The 20,086-nt window shown below is 40.8% G+C and overlaps 1 protein-coding gene across 1 annotated transcript in view; it reads left to right on the top strand.

Annotated features, from left to right (window-relative positions):
- Positions 1-20,086, top strand: part of ADCY8 (adenylate cyclase 8) — a 226,090-nt gene that overhangs the window by 29,932 nt on the left and 176,072 nt on the right. The window contains exon 2 of the mRNA XM_035011958.1: positions 16,643-16,792. Within this exon, the coding sequence (XP_034867849.1) occupies positions 16,643-16,792 (150 nt within the window). The remainder of the gene's footprint in view (positions 1-16,642; positions 16,793-20,086) is intronic.

Here is a 20,086-nt window from a genome sequence, read left to right as displayed (position 1 = left end):
CCTCCTGGGTATTTACCCCAAAGACACAGATGTAGTGAAAAGAAGGGCCATATGCACCCCAATGTTCATAGCAGCAATGTCCGCAATAGCCAAACTGTGGCAAGAGCCGAGATGCCCTTCAACAGATGAATGGATAAAGAAGATGGGGTCCATATATACAATGGAATATTACTCAGCCATCAGAAAGGATGAATACCCAACTTTTACATCAACATGGAGGGGACTGGAGGAGATTATGCTAAGTGAAAGAAGTCAAGCAGAGAAAGTCAATTATCGTATGATTTCACTTATTTGTGGAACATAAGGAATAGCATGGAGGACATTAGGAGAAGGAAGGGAAAAATGAAGGGGGGGAAATCGGAGATGGGGGATGAACCATGAGAGACTATGGACTCTGAGAAACAAACAGGGTTTTAGAGGGGAGGGGGGAGGAGGGACTGGTTAGCCCGGTGATGGGTATTAAGGAGGGCACGTACTGCATGGAGCACTGGGTGTTACACGAAAACAATGGATCGTGGATCACCACATCAAAAACTAACGATGTATTGTATGGTGACTAACATAACATAATAAAATAAAAAAGCAGTGCCTATGACACAGCAGGTGCTCAATACTGTTCATTAGTTAATGACGTCAGCTGTTGACATGACCGCCATCAGTTGCCTTTGGGGTATCTCTGTCCTGACACCCGCCACCCCGTGTGAGAATCGCACACTTAATCATCTCTCTTCCCCACCAGACCCAAGCCCCTTGAGGGCAAGGACATCACCTGTCTTATTTTTGTACCCCGCAGTGTGCCGCTCAGTAGATAGCTCAAGGTTAGTTACACAAAGAAAAGAAATCCACATAACAAGGTTAGAAAGGTGGAGCTACTTGAAAGAGAATTGTTGTGTTCTGTAAGCAAAGCGAGTTTTGAAAATGAAGCTGTGCACCTCCCACTTACCCAGCAGTAAATTTACTGAGCATCTACTTTGTGCTGGTGACTGCAGGACTCCCAGGGAGGGTGACTCCCAGGGAGGGTCTCTCCCCCTCGGCACTGTTGATTGTTGAGCAGCGTGATTCTTTGTTGGGCAGGGAGGCTGTGCTCTTAAGATGGTTAGCAGCACCGTTGGCCGCCATCACCAAATACCAGTATTGCCCCCTCCAGATGAGACATTCCGAAATATCTCCAGACATTGCTGGAAGCCTCTGACTGCACAAAATCTCCCCTGTTTGAGACCCACTGTTCTAAGGGTAGGACCTGCCTTTTTCACCTTCGTAATAGTGTGGGGAAGCTGGGAGGTCTGGTACTTGTCGGTTTTGTACGAATGTGATCTTGACGTAGCATAGACACGGGCCTTTGATTTTCTCCCTAGTCATTAATATCTATAACAAGTTAATTCAGTGATACTCATTCTTTTTTGCGGTAAAGAGTTTATCAGACCATCAATTCATATATGTTTTCTACTGTTTGTACATTCACTCATTATCGTGCACCTACTGTTTCCCAGATGTGGCTTCTCTCCATCTTGGCTGTTATCTGTGTTGGATAGGATATCTTTCTCTTCCCTCCTTTGGTTTGATAATCAGGAAGTCTTATATGCTTGTTGCAAACAAGAGTCATGAATGGTTTTGAAAGATCAGTCTCATCAAAAATGAAAATCTTCTCTTTGAACAAAATGCCTCCATGGAAGGGTTGTCATCTGGCCTTGGCACCCACCCATGCCTTTCTGGGGAATTATTCAGAAAACATCAGTTCTGACATTTCTCATGGAGATCTAAACAGGGTTGTGAGAGAACCGGTTATGGTTATTTATATCTTCTGAAGCACCTTTCCTTTTTTGCAACATTGGCCACCATTTGCAATGGCCCAGGAAGTGATTTGTTCACTAAGCCACAAGGAATTGTGACAAGGTGGAAACACCCTCTGTAGGTTTCCTCCTACTTCACGGGGAAGAACACTGGACTAGAAACCAGAAAACATGTATTCTAGTAAATTCCCCAATTTTTTATAAGTTTTCAACCCCTGACAGGTTGGTGAGCCAATGTCACCCATGACCTGTCCCACCTTCCCCTTCTACCTCCCACACTCGCACATATACACACACTGACACACATATGCTGTTACCCCAAGACCACCTTGAAGAGCAAAAGGACCCACCTTCTTTCCCTAAAATTACCCCAGAATGATGGGGGAGGCAGGGTCAGCAAGATTTTTCTGCAAAGGACCAAACAATAGGGGCACCTGGGTAGCTCAGTCGGTTGAGTGTCTGACTCTTGATTTCGGGTCCGGTCATGATCTTGGGGTCCTGGGAACAAGCCCTGAGTCAGCTCTGCACTCAGTAGGACATCTACTTTAGATTCGCTCTCTCTCCCTCTGCCCCTCCCCCTGCTTGTGTGCGCTCTCTCTCTCTAATAAATAATAAATATTTAAGTAAATAAATAAATAGAATCTTAAAAAAAAAAAGGACCAGACAATAAATAGTTAAATATTTTAGGTTTTATGAACCACATAATGAAATCTTCCTCTCCCTCCACCTCCTCATCATTCCCCTCCTCCTTCTTCCACTATTCCTTAAAAAACGTGAAAACCACTTTTAGCTAACGAGCACTACAAAAACAGAGGCTGGACTGATTTGTCTGGCCCGTAGTTTGTGGATTGTGAGGAAGAGCATGGATGAAAACTCCTCCTGATTTTCCCAGGACTGTCCAGATTTTAAAACTAAGTTCTGTGTCCCAGGCAAGCCAGGACAGTTGGCGACCCCACTTAAGTAATTACTTAACGTCTCTGAGCTTCACCTTTCTGTGAAAGGGGGCTAATAAGATCAAGCAGGATTGCTACTGAATTGTCTGTAAAATGGCACATCTGGAGGCCAAAGGACAGTGTCTGGTACACAATCGGGGCGTGGAAATAGAAGTTCTCCTAAACTCCCCTTATGAGGAGGTGGACAGGAGATTTTAAGTGGTGGAGTCACCTCAGGCTGCAAAACCCTCTTGGAACAATTAGGGCTATTTGTTTTGTTCATCTCTTTGAGGACAATGGAGTAGACATTGTAACCATGTTAATATCTTACCTGCTATGCATGAGCATGATTTATCTTTAAAATTTGGGCAGTCAGCTGTTAATGTTGCTCCTATTTAAGAAACAATCAACTTCGTCAATTGGTACCTTGTTCAGTTTTAAGGAGTTTAACCACTTATTTTTCCTCACTTCCAGTCCTTTCTGTGGTTAGCCTTTTCAATTTTTACTTCTTCCTCAACATCACAGTTTTTTAAGTCCGTGAGAAAAGTCTTCTAACTCCGTTCTGTTATTCTTTTAATTCTTTTTTTTTTTTTCCCCAAAATTCTCTCTTTGGTGGTCTTCCGAAAAGACTGCGTTGTCCCCTCATTACGTGGTCATTTCTCAGTACGCCAGTTGAGGAAGTCAGGTTTTTTCGTGGAGGTTTTTCATCAGTCTGTGCGACTTCTTACTGTTTGCTAACTGAGTTCAGGAGGACTCATTTTTTTTTTTATCTTTTTCCTAGATGTTCACTTAAGTTTACTACTTGATGGCTCTGTTATATTTTTTTAAACTTCATTCCGTTCCCTTCATGATTTATTTTTCCAGTTCCGTGTGTACTATTTATAAAGGGCAGGCAGGAAGCGTGGTCACGGGCCGGCAGCTGTGGGAGAGCCCACGACCCTGGCAGAGGATGTTGCTTGTACTGTCTGTCCCACCCGTTCACTCAGCCACTGCTGGGGATCCAGCTAATCCTTCCTCCGTGCCATTCTTCACCAAAGTCTTACAGACAGGAGTGTAACCTGAGTGTACGCATTCCGCATGCCACGTCATGAGTGGTCTTTCCAAAACATAGACATGACTGTTTGCCTACTCGCTCAGACCCTCACTGAGTCACCACTGTGATGTAAAAGACAACAAACCAGTAATGACCATCACCACAACCACAGTCAATACTCATTGAGTAATTACTGTGCTACAGGCCCTTTGCTAATTGCTTTTCATCAATTGACCAATGATATTTCTAGGAAAGTATTCTTATTTTACAGGTGAGGAAATTGGAGGACCAGAGAAATCAACTAACTAGGCCAAGGTCGCGCAACAAGGAAGTGGCATTATTGGGAGACCAGATCCTTAACCACTGGGCTAGGCTGCTGAGCTCTTCACCTTACAACAAACTGAGCTGTTTAGTATCCGGCCCTTAGTGAGGGGAATGGTTTGCCTTGGTCACCCTGGGGGAACATGGTGTTTTAAGGCCCACTCTGACTCCAGAGTTGGCTCCCTAATCCCCACCTCCACTATCTTCTCTGAGAGTAAATAATGGGAAATAAACATTCTTTGTAAAGTAACATAAATACAAAAGATTTTAATACTTTGTGCTCCTCTGGGGTGTTTCTTAACCTGCAGGAAGAAAAATTGTAAGGCATCCTTTATTCAGAAAAAAAGTTTGTGTGACACCAAAGAAGAGAATTGAGAAAAAAAGATGGCCTTATATTTAAAGATATATAGAACATCTATTGCATGTCTGCTGTTAGGTGCGTTCATATATATATATGTAGATGCAGATATGCATATGTATACATTACTTCTATGAGGTGAAGTTTTATTCCCATTGTTCAGATGAGAAACCTGAGCCTCAAAAAGGCAAAAGGTGACTTCCCTAAGGCCATAAGCCTAGTAAGTGGTAAAGATGAGGTATGCAAATCCAGGCCTCTGGCTACAGAAGCTCTAGCACCAGGCAGGTGCAAAAGCTTCTTGTGGGTAGCTGCCCCACTCACTTTGTCAGGACCCCCTTCCACCAAACCTGAAATATCCCTGGGGATTGTGGAGAGTATTATTTTCATCATTCGGCCCCGTGTTCATGTTTCCCACTTCTGCAGCCTCTCCCTCTGCCCAGGATGCATCCATCAATGTCCATGAGGACAAGCCTCAGTCCAAACGCAGAGAGGCCCAAACACGGGGACATTTCTCCAGTTGTAAGAAGGACTTGTAAAAACATGCCACAGCTTGCCAAGAACACGGGCGTTGGGGTTAAAGAGCCTGGTGCTCCTCACGGCTCTTGAATCTTCTAACCTTTGGGCAAGTTACTCTCAGGTTCTTGGTTTTCACATTTATGGATGGAGGTAACTGGTGGCCTGGAACATCTTTGTTGGGAGAAGAGTTAAGAATGCAGACTTCTGGCTAACACAGGGTCTGGTTCACAGTCAAGTGCTCCGTGAATCTCTGAATCGATGTAAGTAACTGTTTTTAAGATGTGTTCGAAGGCCTTTTCCCTGCCTTGGGTGACTCTCTTTTATGTCCTAGAACCACTTACATGCCTTCTGGACTGTGTTAGAACAAGCCTGCTGGACGGCACACACACCTCTTGCACGGTTCCTTCCCCTTTCCAGGCATTGCAACCGAGCCACAAAAAATGGCCAAACCCTAGTGTCTGCCATGCATGTGCCGAGTCTGCATTTGTGGCTCTCGTGGACTTTCATTGTGTTCGCACAGCAGCGGGCTCAGGGAGGAGGGTGGAGGGCACAGTAGTTCAAAGTGCAGGAAGTTCTGATGCCAGTGACGCTCTGCCGCTGGCTTCGTCTGTTATCTCGAGCCAATGAATGAACAGTGCCTCCCGCATCGGGCTCTTGTGAGGTCTACGTGAATGAAAACCTGCCAGGCACTTTGGACGATTCCTGGCATATACTAAGTGCTCGGTAAATGCTAGGTTTCAATTAGAGAAGGACGCCAGACCCTCGTCAGCCAGGCTCATTCACCTGCAGATACCAGGCCTCTACCTGCATCATTCACCTACGCCCATTATGTGGCAAAACATCCAACCTGCCTCATGTGTGGTGCAGTATTTAGTTGCTAAATTCTACCCTGGTCTCCTGAAAGGGCTCCATTTCTTCTGAATATCCAAGGTTTCTTTCAGGTCCTGGCCAACCCTTGCTTGGATCCCGCAAAGTCAGACTTCCTGCATTCAGTTCCCTGCCCTACCACCGGGAGAGCTGTTTAATCTTAGACAAGGTCCTTAACCTCTCTGAACTTCAGCCTCCTTATATGGACATAACAATACTTCCTTCCCCATTGAGATTATCTAAGAACATACATGAAAATTACTTCGTAAGATACCCTGTGCTTAATATGAACTCAAAAAAGTAAGTTATACGTGCGATTAGGTAGTCTCCCAATTTCAGCCTGCATATCCTCCAAAATTTATGATGTACCGTTAATGCAAAGGGCAAATCAAGGTGGAAATCCTTTAAAAATTAGTTTTCAGCATCTCATATAAATTAAGCTGCAGGGTAACACCTTTTAAATTTCTGGTTTCTATTAAAATATTGGAAATTATCCAAATACAAATCAATCCTTATGGGATTACAACACATCTCTTCTTCATTTTCTTTCTAAGTTTTAAAAATAAAACTATCTCCAGGGACAGAATCACTTTTCCAGAACTGGAAAACACACACAACGGCACTTGAGTGGATGCTTCTGGAGACCCAGAAGCAAGTGGAAGGAGGGTTTTCCTCTTGTTCTTTTTTTTTTTAAGATTTTATTTAGTTATTTGACGGGGGTGGGGGGAGCACAAGCAGGGGGAGCTGCAGGCAGAGGGAGAGAGAGAAGCTCCCCGCTGAGCAGGGAGCCTGATGCAGGGCTTGATCCCAGGACCCTGGGATCATGACCTGAGCCCAAGGCAGATACTTAACCAACTGAGCCACCCAGGCGCCCCTCTTTCCCCTGTTCTTAATAAAGCAGGCCTCCTCCAGCCATCAGCAGCTTGGGCTGTAGACCATGGTGAGGTTTCCTGTACAAAGTGAGCCACAGACAAAATGCAGTGCATCCTCCGTGGCACCAGAAAGTGCACACTTTGGTTGTGAGGCCCCCAGGGACCTGGTCTTCTTTCCCCACCTCTGATCTGGCTACTTGGCAATGAATAGCAGTGGATCTTTTCTGCAGTGACAAAATGCAAATCCTGTATCAAATGGGGAAGCCGACTTTCTGAGCCCTTCCAACTCTGAGCCTCCTGGCCTCAAACAGCAGTGTCCACACGTGGTCACCACCCTGGGCCCATAGAGGACCCTTCCAATGCCAGGGGCTGGGGGAGGGTGGGGGGAGGTAGGGAGGGACTTGTCCTGTTTTGGATGAGGTTGTGGAGGTCTTCCTACCTCAGTGACAACCTCCCTGTTCCCAGTGATTACAAAACTGGACCAGAGCGGTGGGTGATTGGAATTTGCTCCTGTGACTGTGTCAAATCAGACTGGACAGTTGTTTGCTGAGCACTAGGATCCTAGGCCCTGTATAAGAGATGGAGATACAACAGACATGGTCTCTGCCCTCTGGGAGTTCAGAATTTAGTAAGACTGGTGGACCTACAAAAAGGAGGTCAAAAAGTATTGCTATGTGTGAGCTTCAGGCCATTTTTTTGAAGCAGAGATTCTCTTATGCCAGCCTGTGGAGCCACTGCTATAGATCATTTTGTGAGCTTTCTAAAATGAAAGATTCTCTGGCCATATCGTTAGGTATTTTTACACAATAGGTCTGAGTAGGGCCCACAGGACTGGCATCTTTGTAAGCCCCCAGGTGCTTCTCCTGTGCAGTCACAGTAATGGTGTTTCTGGAGGCCATTTGGTCTCTGACTTTTTCTGATACTCTACACAAAACCCATCTGCAAATCGGGCTGTCTCTTCCTTTGACATATTCAGGGTCCAGCCATATCACAATGCCTGCATGATTGCTGCCCTGGTCTGAGCCAAACTCTCCTTCCAATGGGACTTTTGTAAGAGGCCTCCAGCTTGTCTCCTTTCCTCTGGCCTTGCCCTTCCTGCAGTCTGTTCTGTTCCTGGCAGCCAGCATGACCCTTACAACATGGAAGATGGGTTATCTGTCCCAGTCCCCAGAACTCGGAACTCCCTTCCCATCTCATGGAGAGAAAAATCAATGCAGGTTTCCCCTGCTTTCCAAAAGTAGAATGCTCCTATGAAACTTCTCATAGGCCGAAAATGGTGCACAGCCAAGAAGCAATTAGCGTTGACTTATATGGAAAATTTTTTGAGCATTCCCAGACCCCAAAAATCACCTCTTAGGCTTTTCTGATCTACTTAGTACATGTGTGGCTAATGGATGCACACAATAAGTTGAGATAAAGGACAGATGCTCCTAGACACAGAGCTCTGGCAGTTGTTGCTGAGATGCCGTGTGGTCCCCGGGAAGGAGCTGGGTGTTGCCACTCTCCCTGCTCAGGGTGCATGTGGCTTCTGTAACATACCAATGTTGGACACTATTTTTACATATGGCTAAAGCAAAAATCCTCTTCGGATTTCTTTCAGGTAACAAAAACAGGTGGCACCACCTGTCCTTCTCCTGCTGCAGAGCCTCTGCACTTTCTATTCCCTTTGCCTGGAATGTTCTTCCCAAATATCCTCATGACTCATGGCCTCACTTCTTTCAGGTTTTTACTCAGACGTCTTCGTATCAGAGAGGACATCTTTGAACTCCCTATGAATGAGCAGTCCTACCCCTCATTGTCACTTTCTATGCCGCTTATGCTGCTATGTTTTTCGTCATAGCATTTATCACACACCGCCACCACTTATTAAATATTCCTGGTTTATTTGTTGATTGCCTGTCTCCCACTACTAGAGTTGAGAGCAGGCATTTATCCGCTTTGCACACTCCCAGTTTATGAAACTATACCTGATGTAGAACTTGCTCCATAAATAATTTTGAATGGTTACATTTATTAATAGGAGCGAGGGGCTAGGAAGGCTTATCCATGGCAGTTTACAGATCTATAAAGGTAGAAAAATAGAGCATTGATCAACAAGTGCTTCTTAAGCATCTCACACTTAACATGTCAGCTGCAGGGCAGAGGTGGCTTACAGAGGGGTCTCACAGGGACCTAGGTAGAATTAGGTAGTTTGGAGGATTACAGAATATGACCAATCCAAAAGAGTTGTCACAATATATGCCGCTCCTCCATGGAACTACACATCAGCAGCTGCCACAGTGGAAAAGTATTTCTTTCATAAAATTTAGTTATAAGAAAGAACAATAACTTATTGAACAATGTAGGGTTTGAGGGGGGTACTTAGTTGATGCTAAAATGCAGCAGTAAAGGGCGCCTGGGTGGCTCAGTTGGTTAAGCGACTGCCTTCGGCTCAGGTCATGATCCTGGAGTCCCTGGATCGACTCCCGCGTCGGGCTCCCTGCTCGGCAGGGAGTCTGCTTCTCCCTCTGACCCTCCCGACCCTCCCCCCTCTCATGTGCTCTCTCTCTCTCAAATAAATAAATAAAAAATCTTTAAAAAAAAAAAATGCAGCAGTAAAGATATTTGGGAAGTCAGTTACTAAGAATCAAGTCCATATAGGAGTGTGTGCTTCTGGGCTCTGTTCTCCATCTCCTCAGCTTTTGTTTCCCTGGTGCCATCTTGTTAGATCTTCACAAGTGAGTTTGTCCTATTTCAATACACACACATATATACACACATTTACACATAGGCAAGCACATACACATGCAAATATATATATACATATATATATGTATTTCCTTTTATACGTGTGTACACGTATATATTTCCTTTTATTTTAAGCATGAGGATTACATTGGACTTATAGGTTTGTGTTTTAACACAGCTTTAAATTGAAAAGTTTTAAATTAAAGCTTTTAAGATTGAAGTTAATTTAGATTTAATCTTAAAAGTTTTGAATTAAAGTAAAATTACATTTTACTTAATGTATCATACAAATTGGCTCGTGCCATTAAATATTTTTCCTGTGATTTTATGTTCTTTTGTGTATGCACACCTCCAGTGCATTCAGCCATGTCCCTACTGGTAAAAATATGCAATTTTCTTTTTCTCTCCATTAGAAAGCTGCAGTGAAAATCCCTTAACAGAAGTTTCTGGTCCTATACCTGATTATTTCCTTCAAATAGATAAGCAAAAGTTGGGCCAGAAGGTCAAAAGAAATGAGTAAAACTTTGCAACATGTTGCCAATTGGCTTTCTACTTCAAAGATGATCAAATTGTTTTAATTTAAAAAATTTTAGTTATATTTAATTTGAGATTTGGGTCATGCTTTTGTGCTTACTGGCTCATTTTCCACGTGTAACTCCTTAATCCACTGGCATCTATACGCATATATAGCATGAGGTGACCGTCAATCTTTTTTCCTGTAGTTGACTAATAGTCAACAAATCCCTTTACTGACAGTTATTTTTCCCACCGAATTGTTGAGCTATATGTATCATAATAAAAACTCGTTGTCTTCTCTTTTGGCTATTTCTGGGTGGTGTACTCCCATTTTATTCTATTAATTTTTCAGTTGAGATTTTCTCTACTGCCACAGAATTTTACTTACTGGAGCATGATGATTTGTATTACCTTTTGGCTAGGCAAGCCCCCCATGTTCCCCACTTCCAAATCCCTTTTGTAAAAATGTCTTTGGTATTCTAACTCATGCATTCCTTTTTAAAAAAGATTTATTTATTCATTTCAGAGAAAGAGAGGGCATGGGGGCGTGAGGCAGAGGGAAAGAGAAAATCTCAAGCAGACTCCCCTCTGAGTGCAAGCCCGATTTGGGACTTGATCTCATGACCCTGAGATCATGACCTGAGCCAAACCCAAGAGTCGGGCGCTTAATTGGCTGCACTGGCTTCCACTTGGGAGTATAATATTGAAGCTATAAAGTGATTCGGGCACTATTTACATAGTTAATAATGGCACCCCTTATTAGAAATACCTCCCTCCTTTATCTCTGTAACGTTGCATATTTTAGTTACTCCCCCCCCACCCCCAGCTCTCACATATTTGCTATTATTATTGTCAAGGATATTCTTTGGTGTTTTACATTATCATTGCTACTGTGAATAAGATCACTGTTTCATCATATCTTGTAAATGATGATTAGTGGTACATAGGAAAGCTGTTTATCCATTCAGCAAATATTTAGTACTTAGTGGTTGCTGAGCACTTAAACAGGTACTCTGCTAAGCACATCTACTATGCTAGGTACTAGGTGTCAATCAATGTCTAAAACGAGCACCATCCTTGCATTATTAGAACTAATAATCCAGCGTGACAGGCATCAAACAATCAACCAAGCAAATAAATACACAATTACAATCTGTGATAAGTGCACAGTGTGCAGGAACAAAGAATAACAGGGAATTCCTATTTTGATGTAGTGATCAGGGAGCATCTCTTTGAAAAAAAACAATAATAAAATCGAGAACAAAGGGTAAGAGGAATCAGCAAGGCAAGAAATATGGGGAAGTGTGTCTCAGGCACAGGAAACAACATTAACAATAGCCCAGAGGTGGGACAGGCCTACTGGAAGAACAGAAACTAAACCAGGTTGTTGGCTGGAACAAAATGAGTAAGGGGAGAAATGGTATGAAATGACCTTGAAGATGATCAAGCAGGCTTTATTGTCACGATGAGGAGCTCGCATTTTTCTCATTCTTAGCAATAAATTTATCAATCTTTTTAAAAATCCGTGCGTTGGGGGCGCCTGGGTGGCTCAGTTGGTTAAGCGACTGCCTTCGGCTCAGGTCATGATCCTGGAGTCCCAGGATCGAGTCCCGCATCGGGCTCCCTGCTCAGCAGGGAGTCTGCTTCTCCCTCTGACCCTCCCCCCCCCTCATGCTCTCTCTATCTCATTCTCTCTCAAATGAATAAATAAAATCTTAAAAAAAAAAAAAAATCCGTGCGTTGGGATAGGAACTACATGCACATATTCAAAATATAAAAGGTAGATATTATAAACCAGACTTCAGTTTCTGTCCCCAGAATTATCCACTGCCTTACTGAAGGAGTCTGTGCATATAAAAATGAGAACAAATGTTAGACCTTTGCTCTTTCCCCCCACCTAGCAGTATGTCCTAGAATGTTCAGTACTCATACACAGAAAATCAACTTGATTTTTTCAGCATATGATCCAGTTGTATGGCCTTATAATTTAACCAGTCCTCTGTTCATGAGCATTTAGTTTCTTTCTAATTACACATGAACGATGCTGTGTTATCCTTTGGTGCTAGCACCTGGTGGTCATATTTATAAGTCCATTGAAATGGAATCACTGGGCTGATGAGCATGAATATTGTCAACTTTGAGAGGCATTGCAAAATTCATATCTTCAACAACTAGGCATGAAATGACTTTATCCCACAACCTATCCAGAGGAGTATGCCACCAAATTTTTGATCATTGACAATTTGATGGGTAAGGAAAAAAATGCCATCAGATGCTATCTCATGTGTCCATAAACAATATATTGTCTAGTTTTATTGCTTTTATCTCTATGTCACTGGATTATACCTTTTAAAATATTATTATTTTCTGTACTTCTCCATTTGGACGCATGCAGTGATAGTTCATATATTTTCAATGCTCAGTAGTATTTTATTGTTTTAATTCATCACAGAATATGTATCTAGGGCACCTGGGTGGCTCAGTTGGTTAAGCGACTGCCTTCAGCTCAGGTCATGATCCCAGGGTCCTGGGATTGAGTCCCGCATCGGGCTCCCTGCTCTGCGGGGAGCCTGCTTCTCCCTCTCCCACTCCCCCTGCTTGTGTTCCCTCTCTCGCTGTGTCTCTCTCTGTCAAATAAATAAATAAAATCTTAAAAAAAAAAAAAGAATATGTATCTATTCCACTATTGGTGGACATTCAGAGTATTTCCAGTTTCAGGCCCTTATGAAGAATGCTATTCCAGACATTCCTGGATACGTCTCCTGGCCACACATGCAAAGGTGGCTGTGGAGTGAAAAGGTGAAATTCTGGGGTGGCGCAAATTAAATAGTAATGTGTAAAGTCAAAGTAGTTGCATCATTTCAGATTCCCACTGGCATCCTTGACAATTTGATGATGCTCCACTATATATTTTCTTTTTAGAGCCAACCTAGTAAGTGTGGAATGGGTGTGGACTTTAACTTACAGTTCCTAGATTGTTGCACTCAGTTTCATATTTGTCTTTTCTTGTCTTTGAAATATCTGTTTATCTTTTGCCCTTGTTTTCTATTGGATTGTTTATGTTTTCTTATACATTTGTACAAGTTCTTGTAAGCTAAAATTACTTCTTGGCTGGTTATAAGTATCACAAATATCTTTTCTTAGTTTATGTGTAGTTTTTTTCTTTCAATTTTATTTGTGGTGTCTTTGAATGTATAGAAATTCTTTAATCAAATATACTCCTCTGTTCTTTCTAGTTTGTATTCTGTGTGCTTTATTTTTTTTATCTTTTAAAGATTTTTAGTTATTTGAGAGAGAGAGAAGGAGAGAGCAAGAGAGAAAGAGTGCATGAGTGGGGGAGGAGGGGCAGAGTGAGAGGGAGAACCAGACTTCCCACTGAGCAGGGAGTTCTATCCCAGGACCCCGAGATCATGACCTGAGCCAAAGGCAGATGCTTAAATGACTGAGCCACCCAGGTGCTCCTGTGGTTTATTGTAAAAATCTATCAAGGTGATAAAAATATTCTCCTAGATTGTCTTCTAAAATTTAATATTTTTGCCTTTCATAGTGAAGACTTTAATCCACCTGCAGTGTGTTTCCATGGGTGGTATTAGGCAAGGGTTTACTTTTACTCTATTTTCTAAATGGATAACAAACTGTCCTGATACCCTTTGTTGAAAATCCCTGTTTTCTCCTTAGACCTGTGGTGCCCAAACTTTGTGCCTTTGTGTTTCTGGGTTCTCTGTTGACATCCACTGGTCAATTTTTGGATACCTATATCAATACCATGATGTTTTAATTGCTAAAACATTATAATAAGTCTCAATATCTGGTATCACAACTCTTTCTATTTTGTTCTTCTTTAAGAATATCTTTTGTATTTTTGACCCTTTGCCCTTCCATATAAATTTTAGAATCATCTTGAATTCCACTGGAGGTAAAAATACCTACTGAGATTTGAGAACTTTACTGTAGCAATTCTTTCCTATCCATAACATGGTATATAACCCTCCATCTATGTAAGTCTTATTTGATTATTTTACATTAAATCCCATTATTTTCTCCACTAAATTCATTTCTTTCTGTTTGTTATGGGTGCATAGAAATGCAATTGACATTTTATTTTGATTTTGTATCCAGCATCTTTGCTAAATTATTATTAATTTTAGTCATTTTTCTGTAGATATTTTTGGATATTCCACATGGATAATCATCTGAAAATAATGAAAGTATATTTCTTCCTTTTCAAACTTTATCACTTTTATTTTGTTTCTGTGTTTGTCCTATTGAGATGGCTAGAATTCGAGAATGGTGTTGAATACATTTGATGGTAACTGCTACCCTGGTCTTTAAACAAATGCTCTTGAACCTTTTTCCATTGAGCAGGATGTTTGCTTTAGGTATTTTTGGTTTTGTTTCTGTACATATTCCTTGTGAAAAGATTTTTAATTATGGTTCCTTTTATTGACTTTTTCTCCATTTCCTTGAGTCAGTTCTGGTAAAGATGTATTTTGAGAAATACACCAATTCCATGTCAGATTTTTTGTAGCATTAAACTTCATAACATATTCTTGTTACCTATTAATTTCTGCAATATCTTTGTCCCATTTCCTATTCTTAATATTGCTTATTTGGACCTTTTCTGTATCTCTTTCTTTTAAATTAAGCTTATAAGAATTGTTATCCTTTCTTTGTCTTTTCAGAAAACGAACTTTTTGACTTCATTTATATATTTGTCTTATTGTATCTTTGTTTTTTATTTATTTTTGCTCCTGTTTTATTATTTTTTTCCTTCTACATACTTTGGATTTATTCTGCTTTTTGTTTTTTGCTAAATCCTTAAGTTGAATGGCTAGCACATTGATTTTCAGCTTTTTTTTTTTAAAAAGCATTTATTGGGCGCCTGGGTGGCTCAGTCGTTAAGCATCTGCCTTCGGCTCAGGTCATGATCCCAGGGTCCTGGGATCGAGTCCCACATCGGGCTCCCTCCTCGAGGGGAAGCCTGCTTCTCCCTCTCCCACTCCCGCTGCTTGTGTTCCTGCTCTCGCTATCTCTGTCTCTATCAAATAAATAAATAAAATCTTAAAAATAAATAAATAAATAAAAAATAAAGCATTTATTAATATACATTCCTCTGTGAGGACTACTAAATTTTGTTCAGTAGTATTTTCATATTATTCTTTAACTATACATATTTTCCATTATAATATATTCTTAGATCCATGAGTTATTTAGAAATATTTTTAATTTCCAAACACATGATGTTGTCTTTGTAAATTGATTTTATTGTAGTAATTGACTATAGTTATGTGCTACTAGTTCTTTGAAATTTGCTGAGGCTACCTTCAGGTTTTATCATAAAATCCTATTTATAAATATTCAGTAAGTGCCTAAAAAGAATTTGTACCATCTAGTTGTTGCATACTGTATTCCATTTCAAGTTTGTTAGTTGTATGAGGTATTTAAGTTGTCTCTGCCTTTGCTGATTTTTTTAATCTGTTTGATCTGTTAACTGCTGAACATTGTGTAAAAAATAGATCACTGTGATGACAGATTCGTAAATAATGCCATAGACTTATGTCACACTTGGCATTGTGTATTCTGAGCTATGTTGCTAAATGTGCTCAAGTTCGTAATTTTTAGATCTTTCTGGTGAATTAAAGCTCTTAACATTATATAGTGACCTTATTTATCACTAGTAATGTTTTTTTCCTTCAGTTCTCTTTCATATAGTATTTACACAGCAAAACCAGCTTTATTTTGTTTGACTTTCAAACTTTTCAGTGTATTTTATTATTTTTTAAAGATTTTATTTATTATTTATTTAGAGAGTATGAGCAGAGGGAGGGGCAGAGGGAGAGGGAAAGAGAGAACCTCAAGCAGACTCCACACTGTGAGTCTATGCAGTCAGTACTCCATTTCACAACCCTGAGATCATGATCTGAGCCGAAGCCAAGAGTCAGATGCTCAACCAACCGAGCCACCCAGGTGCCCCTCATTTCAGTGTATTTTAGTAATGTCTTTCTTTTTTATTTACCCTGAAAATCATTATCATAACTAGAGAGCATGTCCCCTGTCTGTAACATTCTCTCTGACTGCTTTGAAGGTTATTCTTGGCTTATTGATTTATCTTCAAGTTTATTGGTTTTTTTCTTCTGTCACCTACATTATGCTATTACTATCCTCCAGTGACTGTTTTAATTTTCAGTGTTGTGTTTTCCACTTCTAGAATTTTCATTTTGTGTGCATGGTTTCTATTTCTCTGCTAAGATTTTTTTTGCATTCATTGCTAGTATATTTACCTTTATATCATCAAAAAAAAGTTGTAAGAGCTACTAGATATAATAGTAGTACTATTAGCTATTTCTTATTAGTCCCTTTCCCTTCTTCTGACCTGCTCCTCCAACCATCTAGAAGGCTAAAAACTTCAGCTAGTGAAGGCGGAGAAGTAAGGCAGAGTGAGAAAGAGAGAAGTGCTCCTATCTAACCTCAAGTTTTCAATTCACGTTCAAATCACACTTGCAGTATGAGAAGCTTTAAATTGGATGAAAAGGTCAATGGGGGGATGACATTTCACCCATGACCTGAATGGTTCTATTAGGCTGATGCTAAATGTTTGGATTACTACCTTAAGATTTACCTTGGAAATCTTTCTTTATGTTTTCCTCTTTGTCTCCAAACAGCTCTTGTTTTAATCATCTGACCAGCCTATGTTTGCAAATGTGTTTTAGGTTGTGGCCCAGGCAGTGTTATTCATGTGTATGAACACAGCTGGAATCTTCATCAGCTACCTGTCAGACCGGGCCCAGCGCCAAGCCTTCCTGGAGACGCGGAGGTGTGTGGAGGCCAGGCTACGCCTGGAGACGGAAAACCAAAGACAGGTACCAATTGAAAAGGCCTAGTGTCTGAGTTACATGGAGCTTTTTTCCTCCCCAAACACATCCTGACTTCAAGTGTTTTCTTCAGGTTTGTGTCATGGATTCCAGAGTCTAAAATAGTTATGTTAAACTTATAGCTCAAAGCAGGTTGGTCTTGTTTCCCGCTTTCAATTAAATGTTGTCTACAAGAAATAAAATTTGTCACCAAGTGCTTTTCTGACACTTTGACATCTGTGTTTGTGAACAAGGCCATGGTTCCTAAAAACCATTAACATTCTCATTTTTGACCCTCTTTTTTTGAAACTGTGAACTCTTATTTGAAATAAATATTTTCATTACATACCAAATTGTAGTAAGCTTATGGAAGAATCTTGTACATGTGTAGTTCCTAATACCTCATCCTGATTTTCAGAAGAGATTACAGAACACAACAAATTTTGTGGAACGTGATACCAATCCTAGGAAAGGGATGCAGTAGGGAAAACAGGGTTGGGTTGGGTCAGAGACCATGTGTCTTCAGTTTGAAGAGATTGAAATGAAGATTCTTGGACATCCTGATTGGGTAGCTGTTAAAAGGATTTAAAAAATAGCTTTGGCCTTAAATTATATGTTTCCCCAAAATGAAATCAGCTTTCAAAAAATAAAGATTTGCCCCATGAAAATTATTCATGTGATATTCAAAATTCATGCCTATCTTTGCCTCTGAATGCAGTTTTCAAAGAGGAGTAACAGGAATATATGGAAAAATTGGTTATGGAATCAACATATTATCTCCTAAATATTATGCTCTTGGGAATTCTATGCTCAACAGATATATTAGTTTTATCATCCAAGGCTCTCTTAAAAATGTTACATCTATAGATACCCACTTGTTATATTAAGCTTTATACAACAATAGTTTGAGAAATTACGAAAAAGTGCCACATTGTCTTCATCTTAATTTGATCAAATTGTCAGTAAAACATGGATCTTTGAAGTGAGTGAAGCCAGGTATGTGTGATCATGGATGGGCCAAAACTCAACTCCCACTGCCATATGTCATTGCCAGGGGCACAGAGGAAACTACTGAATTTCCAGACCCTATGTGGACTTCACAGGAATCAGAGCTTGGAAATTTTGAAATTAATGTCTAGAATACTTATGCAACCTCATAATAGATTTATTATAATTGTCCTGAATAGCCCTATAAAATAATTGAGAAAAATAACTTGAAATCACCTTGTGCAATCAACACGAGTATCTGCCAGGATAAAATGTTGTGTTCCTCTGAAAAACAGAGCAGTTGCCAGACTGGGACGTCACTCTTTCCATAGGATGCCTGCCAATTCAGAGAATACTGCTGCATTAATAATTTATTTGACTGTTCTCGATGCCCTATTGCAACGAGAACGGCAATTGTGGGTGAGATGTCTGGGAAGCTCAGGCTTTTGTTTCATGTTTATGAAATATTGGAGGTCCTACAAATGATTGCTTTATCATACCCATAAAACTTTTCTTCTTTTCCTGTCCTTCAAGTTGAGTGTCGGAGTCACTGTGATGTAGTCATCCCACGTGGTAGAAGGACCTTCCTCCGTCCTTTATAAGCTTTATTTTTTTAAGCTGATGGACGAAAGAAGGAAAGAATACTATACAGGGAGGAGAACAAGTGACAGCTGGAATGTAGGAACACCTACTTTCCCATGTTGCTGTCCTTCATCACATCATATGTATCATATCATCAGTATCTTTGCTAATTCTTTCTTCCCTCTCTTCCAATAATAAAGTTCTATTCATCCTCCAGGCCTACTCCAGAGTGCAGACTGAGACTGACTTGTCTTTGTAACCCCACCATGTAGGTGTTCTCGACACCCTAGCAAAGTTATGTACTTTCTTCAGTGGCATACCACTATGCTCACTTTCCATTCAGTATATATTTATTGTTAACTATGCATTGACATAGCTCCCTGATGGGCATACCAAAATGAAGAAAATCTATTGCCAACCTCTGTTCCACCATGGAACACTGGACCTCGATCACTGCATGCCTGTTACCCTGTTAAGGTAACTGACCCCTTAAGAGTGACCCATGGCTCATTCCTCTATATAGCCCACCAGCAGTTCCTGAAAACCAGCATGGAATAGATGATTATAAAATGACTGAGATTGTCAATATTTAATAGTGGTTACCAATCATTTTTCCAAAGAAAATTGCCAAGCAGTAGCTAGAGGCTAAGTGGCACATGAGCCCTCTTGCTTGGCAGGTCCCATAGTATGATGATATGCTTGAGGTCCGGGGAAAGAGGCTTTTTCCTGGGATAACCTGAGGTTGCGTGTGTGGGTCTATCGTTGAGAGCAAGCAGGTAGGTCTCTTCAAACAAGGTTTTGGTTTTTTTGCATTTTATTATTTTTTTAAAATTTTATTTTATTATGTTATGTTAGTCACCATACAATACATTGGTTAGTTTTTGATGTAGTGATCCATGATTCATTGTTTTCGTATAACAGCGAGTGCTCCATGCAGTATGTGCCCTCCTTAATACCCATCACTGGGCTCACCCATCCCCCCAACTCCCTCCCCTCTAAAACCCTCAGTTTGTTTCTCAGAGTCCGTAGTCTCTCATGGTTCATCTCTCCTTCCGATTTCCCACCCTTCATTTTTCCCTTCCTTCTCCTAATGTCCTCCATGCTATTCCTTATGTTCCACAAATAAGTGAAACCATATGATAACTGACTTTCTCTGCTTGACTTATTTCACTTAGCATAATCTCCAGTCCCATCCATGTTGATGTAAAAGTTGGGTATTCATCCTTTCTGATGGTTGAGTAATATTCCATTGTATATATGGACCACATCTTCTTTATCCATTCATCTGTTGAAGGGCATCTTGCCTCTTTCTACAGTTTGGCTATTGTGGATATTGTTGCTATGAACATTGGGTGCATACGGCCCTTCTTTTCACTACATCTGTGTCTTTGGAGCAACTATCCAGTAGTGCAATTGCTGAGTCATAGGGTAGCTCTACTTTTAATTTTTTGAGGCATCTCCATACTGTTTTCCAAAGTGGCTGTACCAACTTGCATTCCCACCAACAGTGTAAGAGGGTTCCCCTTTCTCCACAACCTCTCCAACATTTGTTGTTTCTTTCCCTGTCCATTTTTGCCATTCTAACTGGTGTAAGGTGGTATCTCAATGTGCTTTTGATTTGAATTTCCCTGATGGCTAATGATGATGAACATTTTTTCATGTGTCTGTTAGCCATTTGTGTGTCTTCTTCAGAGAAGTGTCTGTTCATGTCTTCTGCCCATTTTTTGACTTGAT

This window comes from Mirounga leonina, unplaced genomic scaffold (genome assembly GCF_011800145.1).
Source record: "Mirounga leonina isolate KUSES-001 unplaced genomic scaffold, KU_Mleo_1.0 Mir_165, whole genome shotgun sequence".
Taxonomy (NCBI): domain Eukaryota; kingdom Metazoa; phylum Chordata; class Mammalia; order Carnivora; family Phocidae; genus Mirounga; species Mirounga leonina.
The sequence above is the reverse complement of the archived record's forward strand: the minus strand, read 5'-3'. Positions and strand labels throughout refer to the sequence as shown.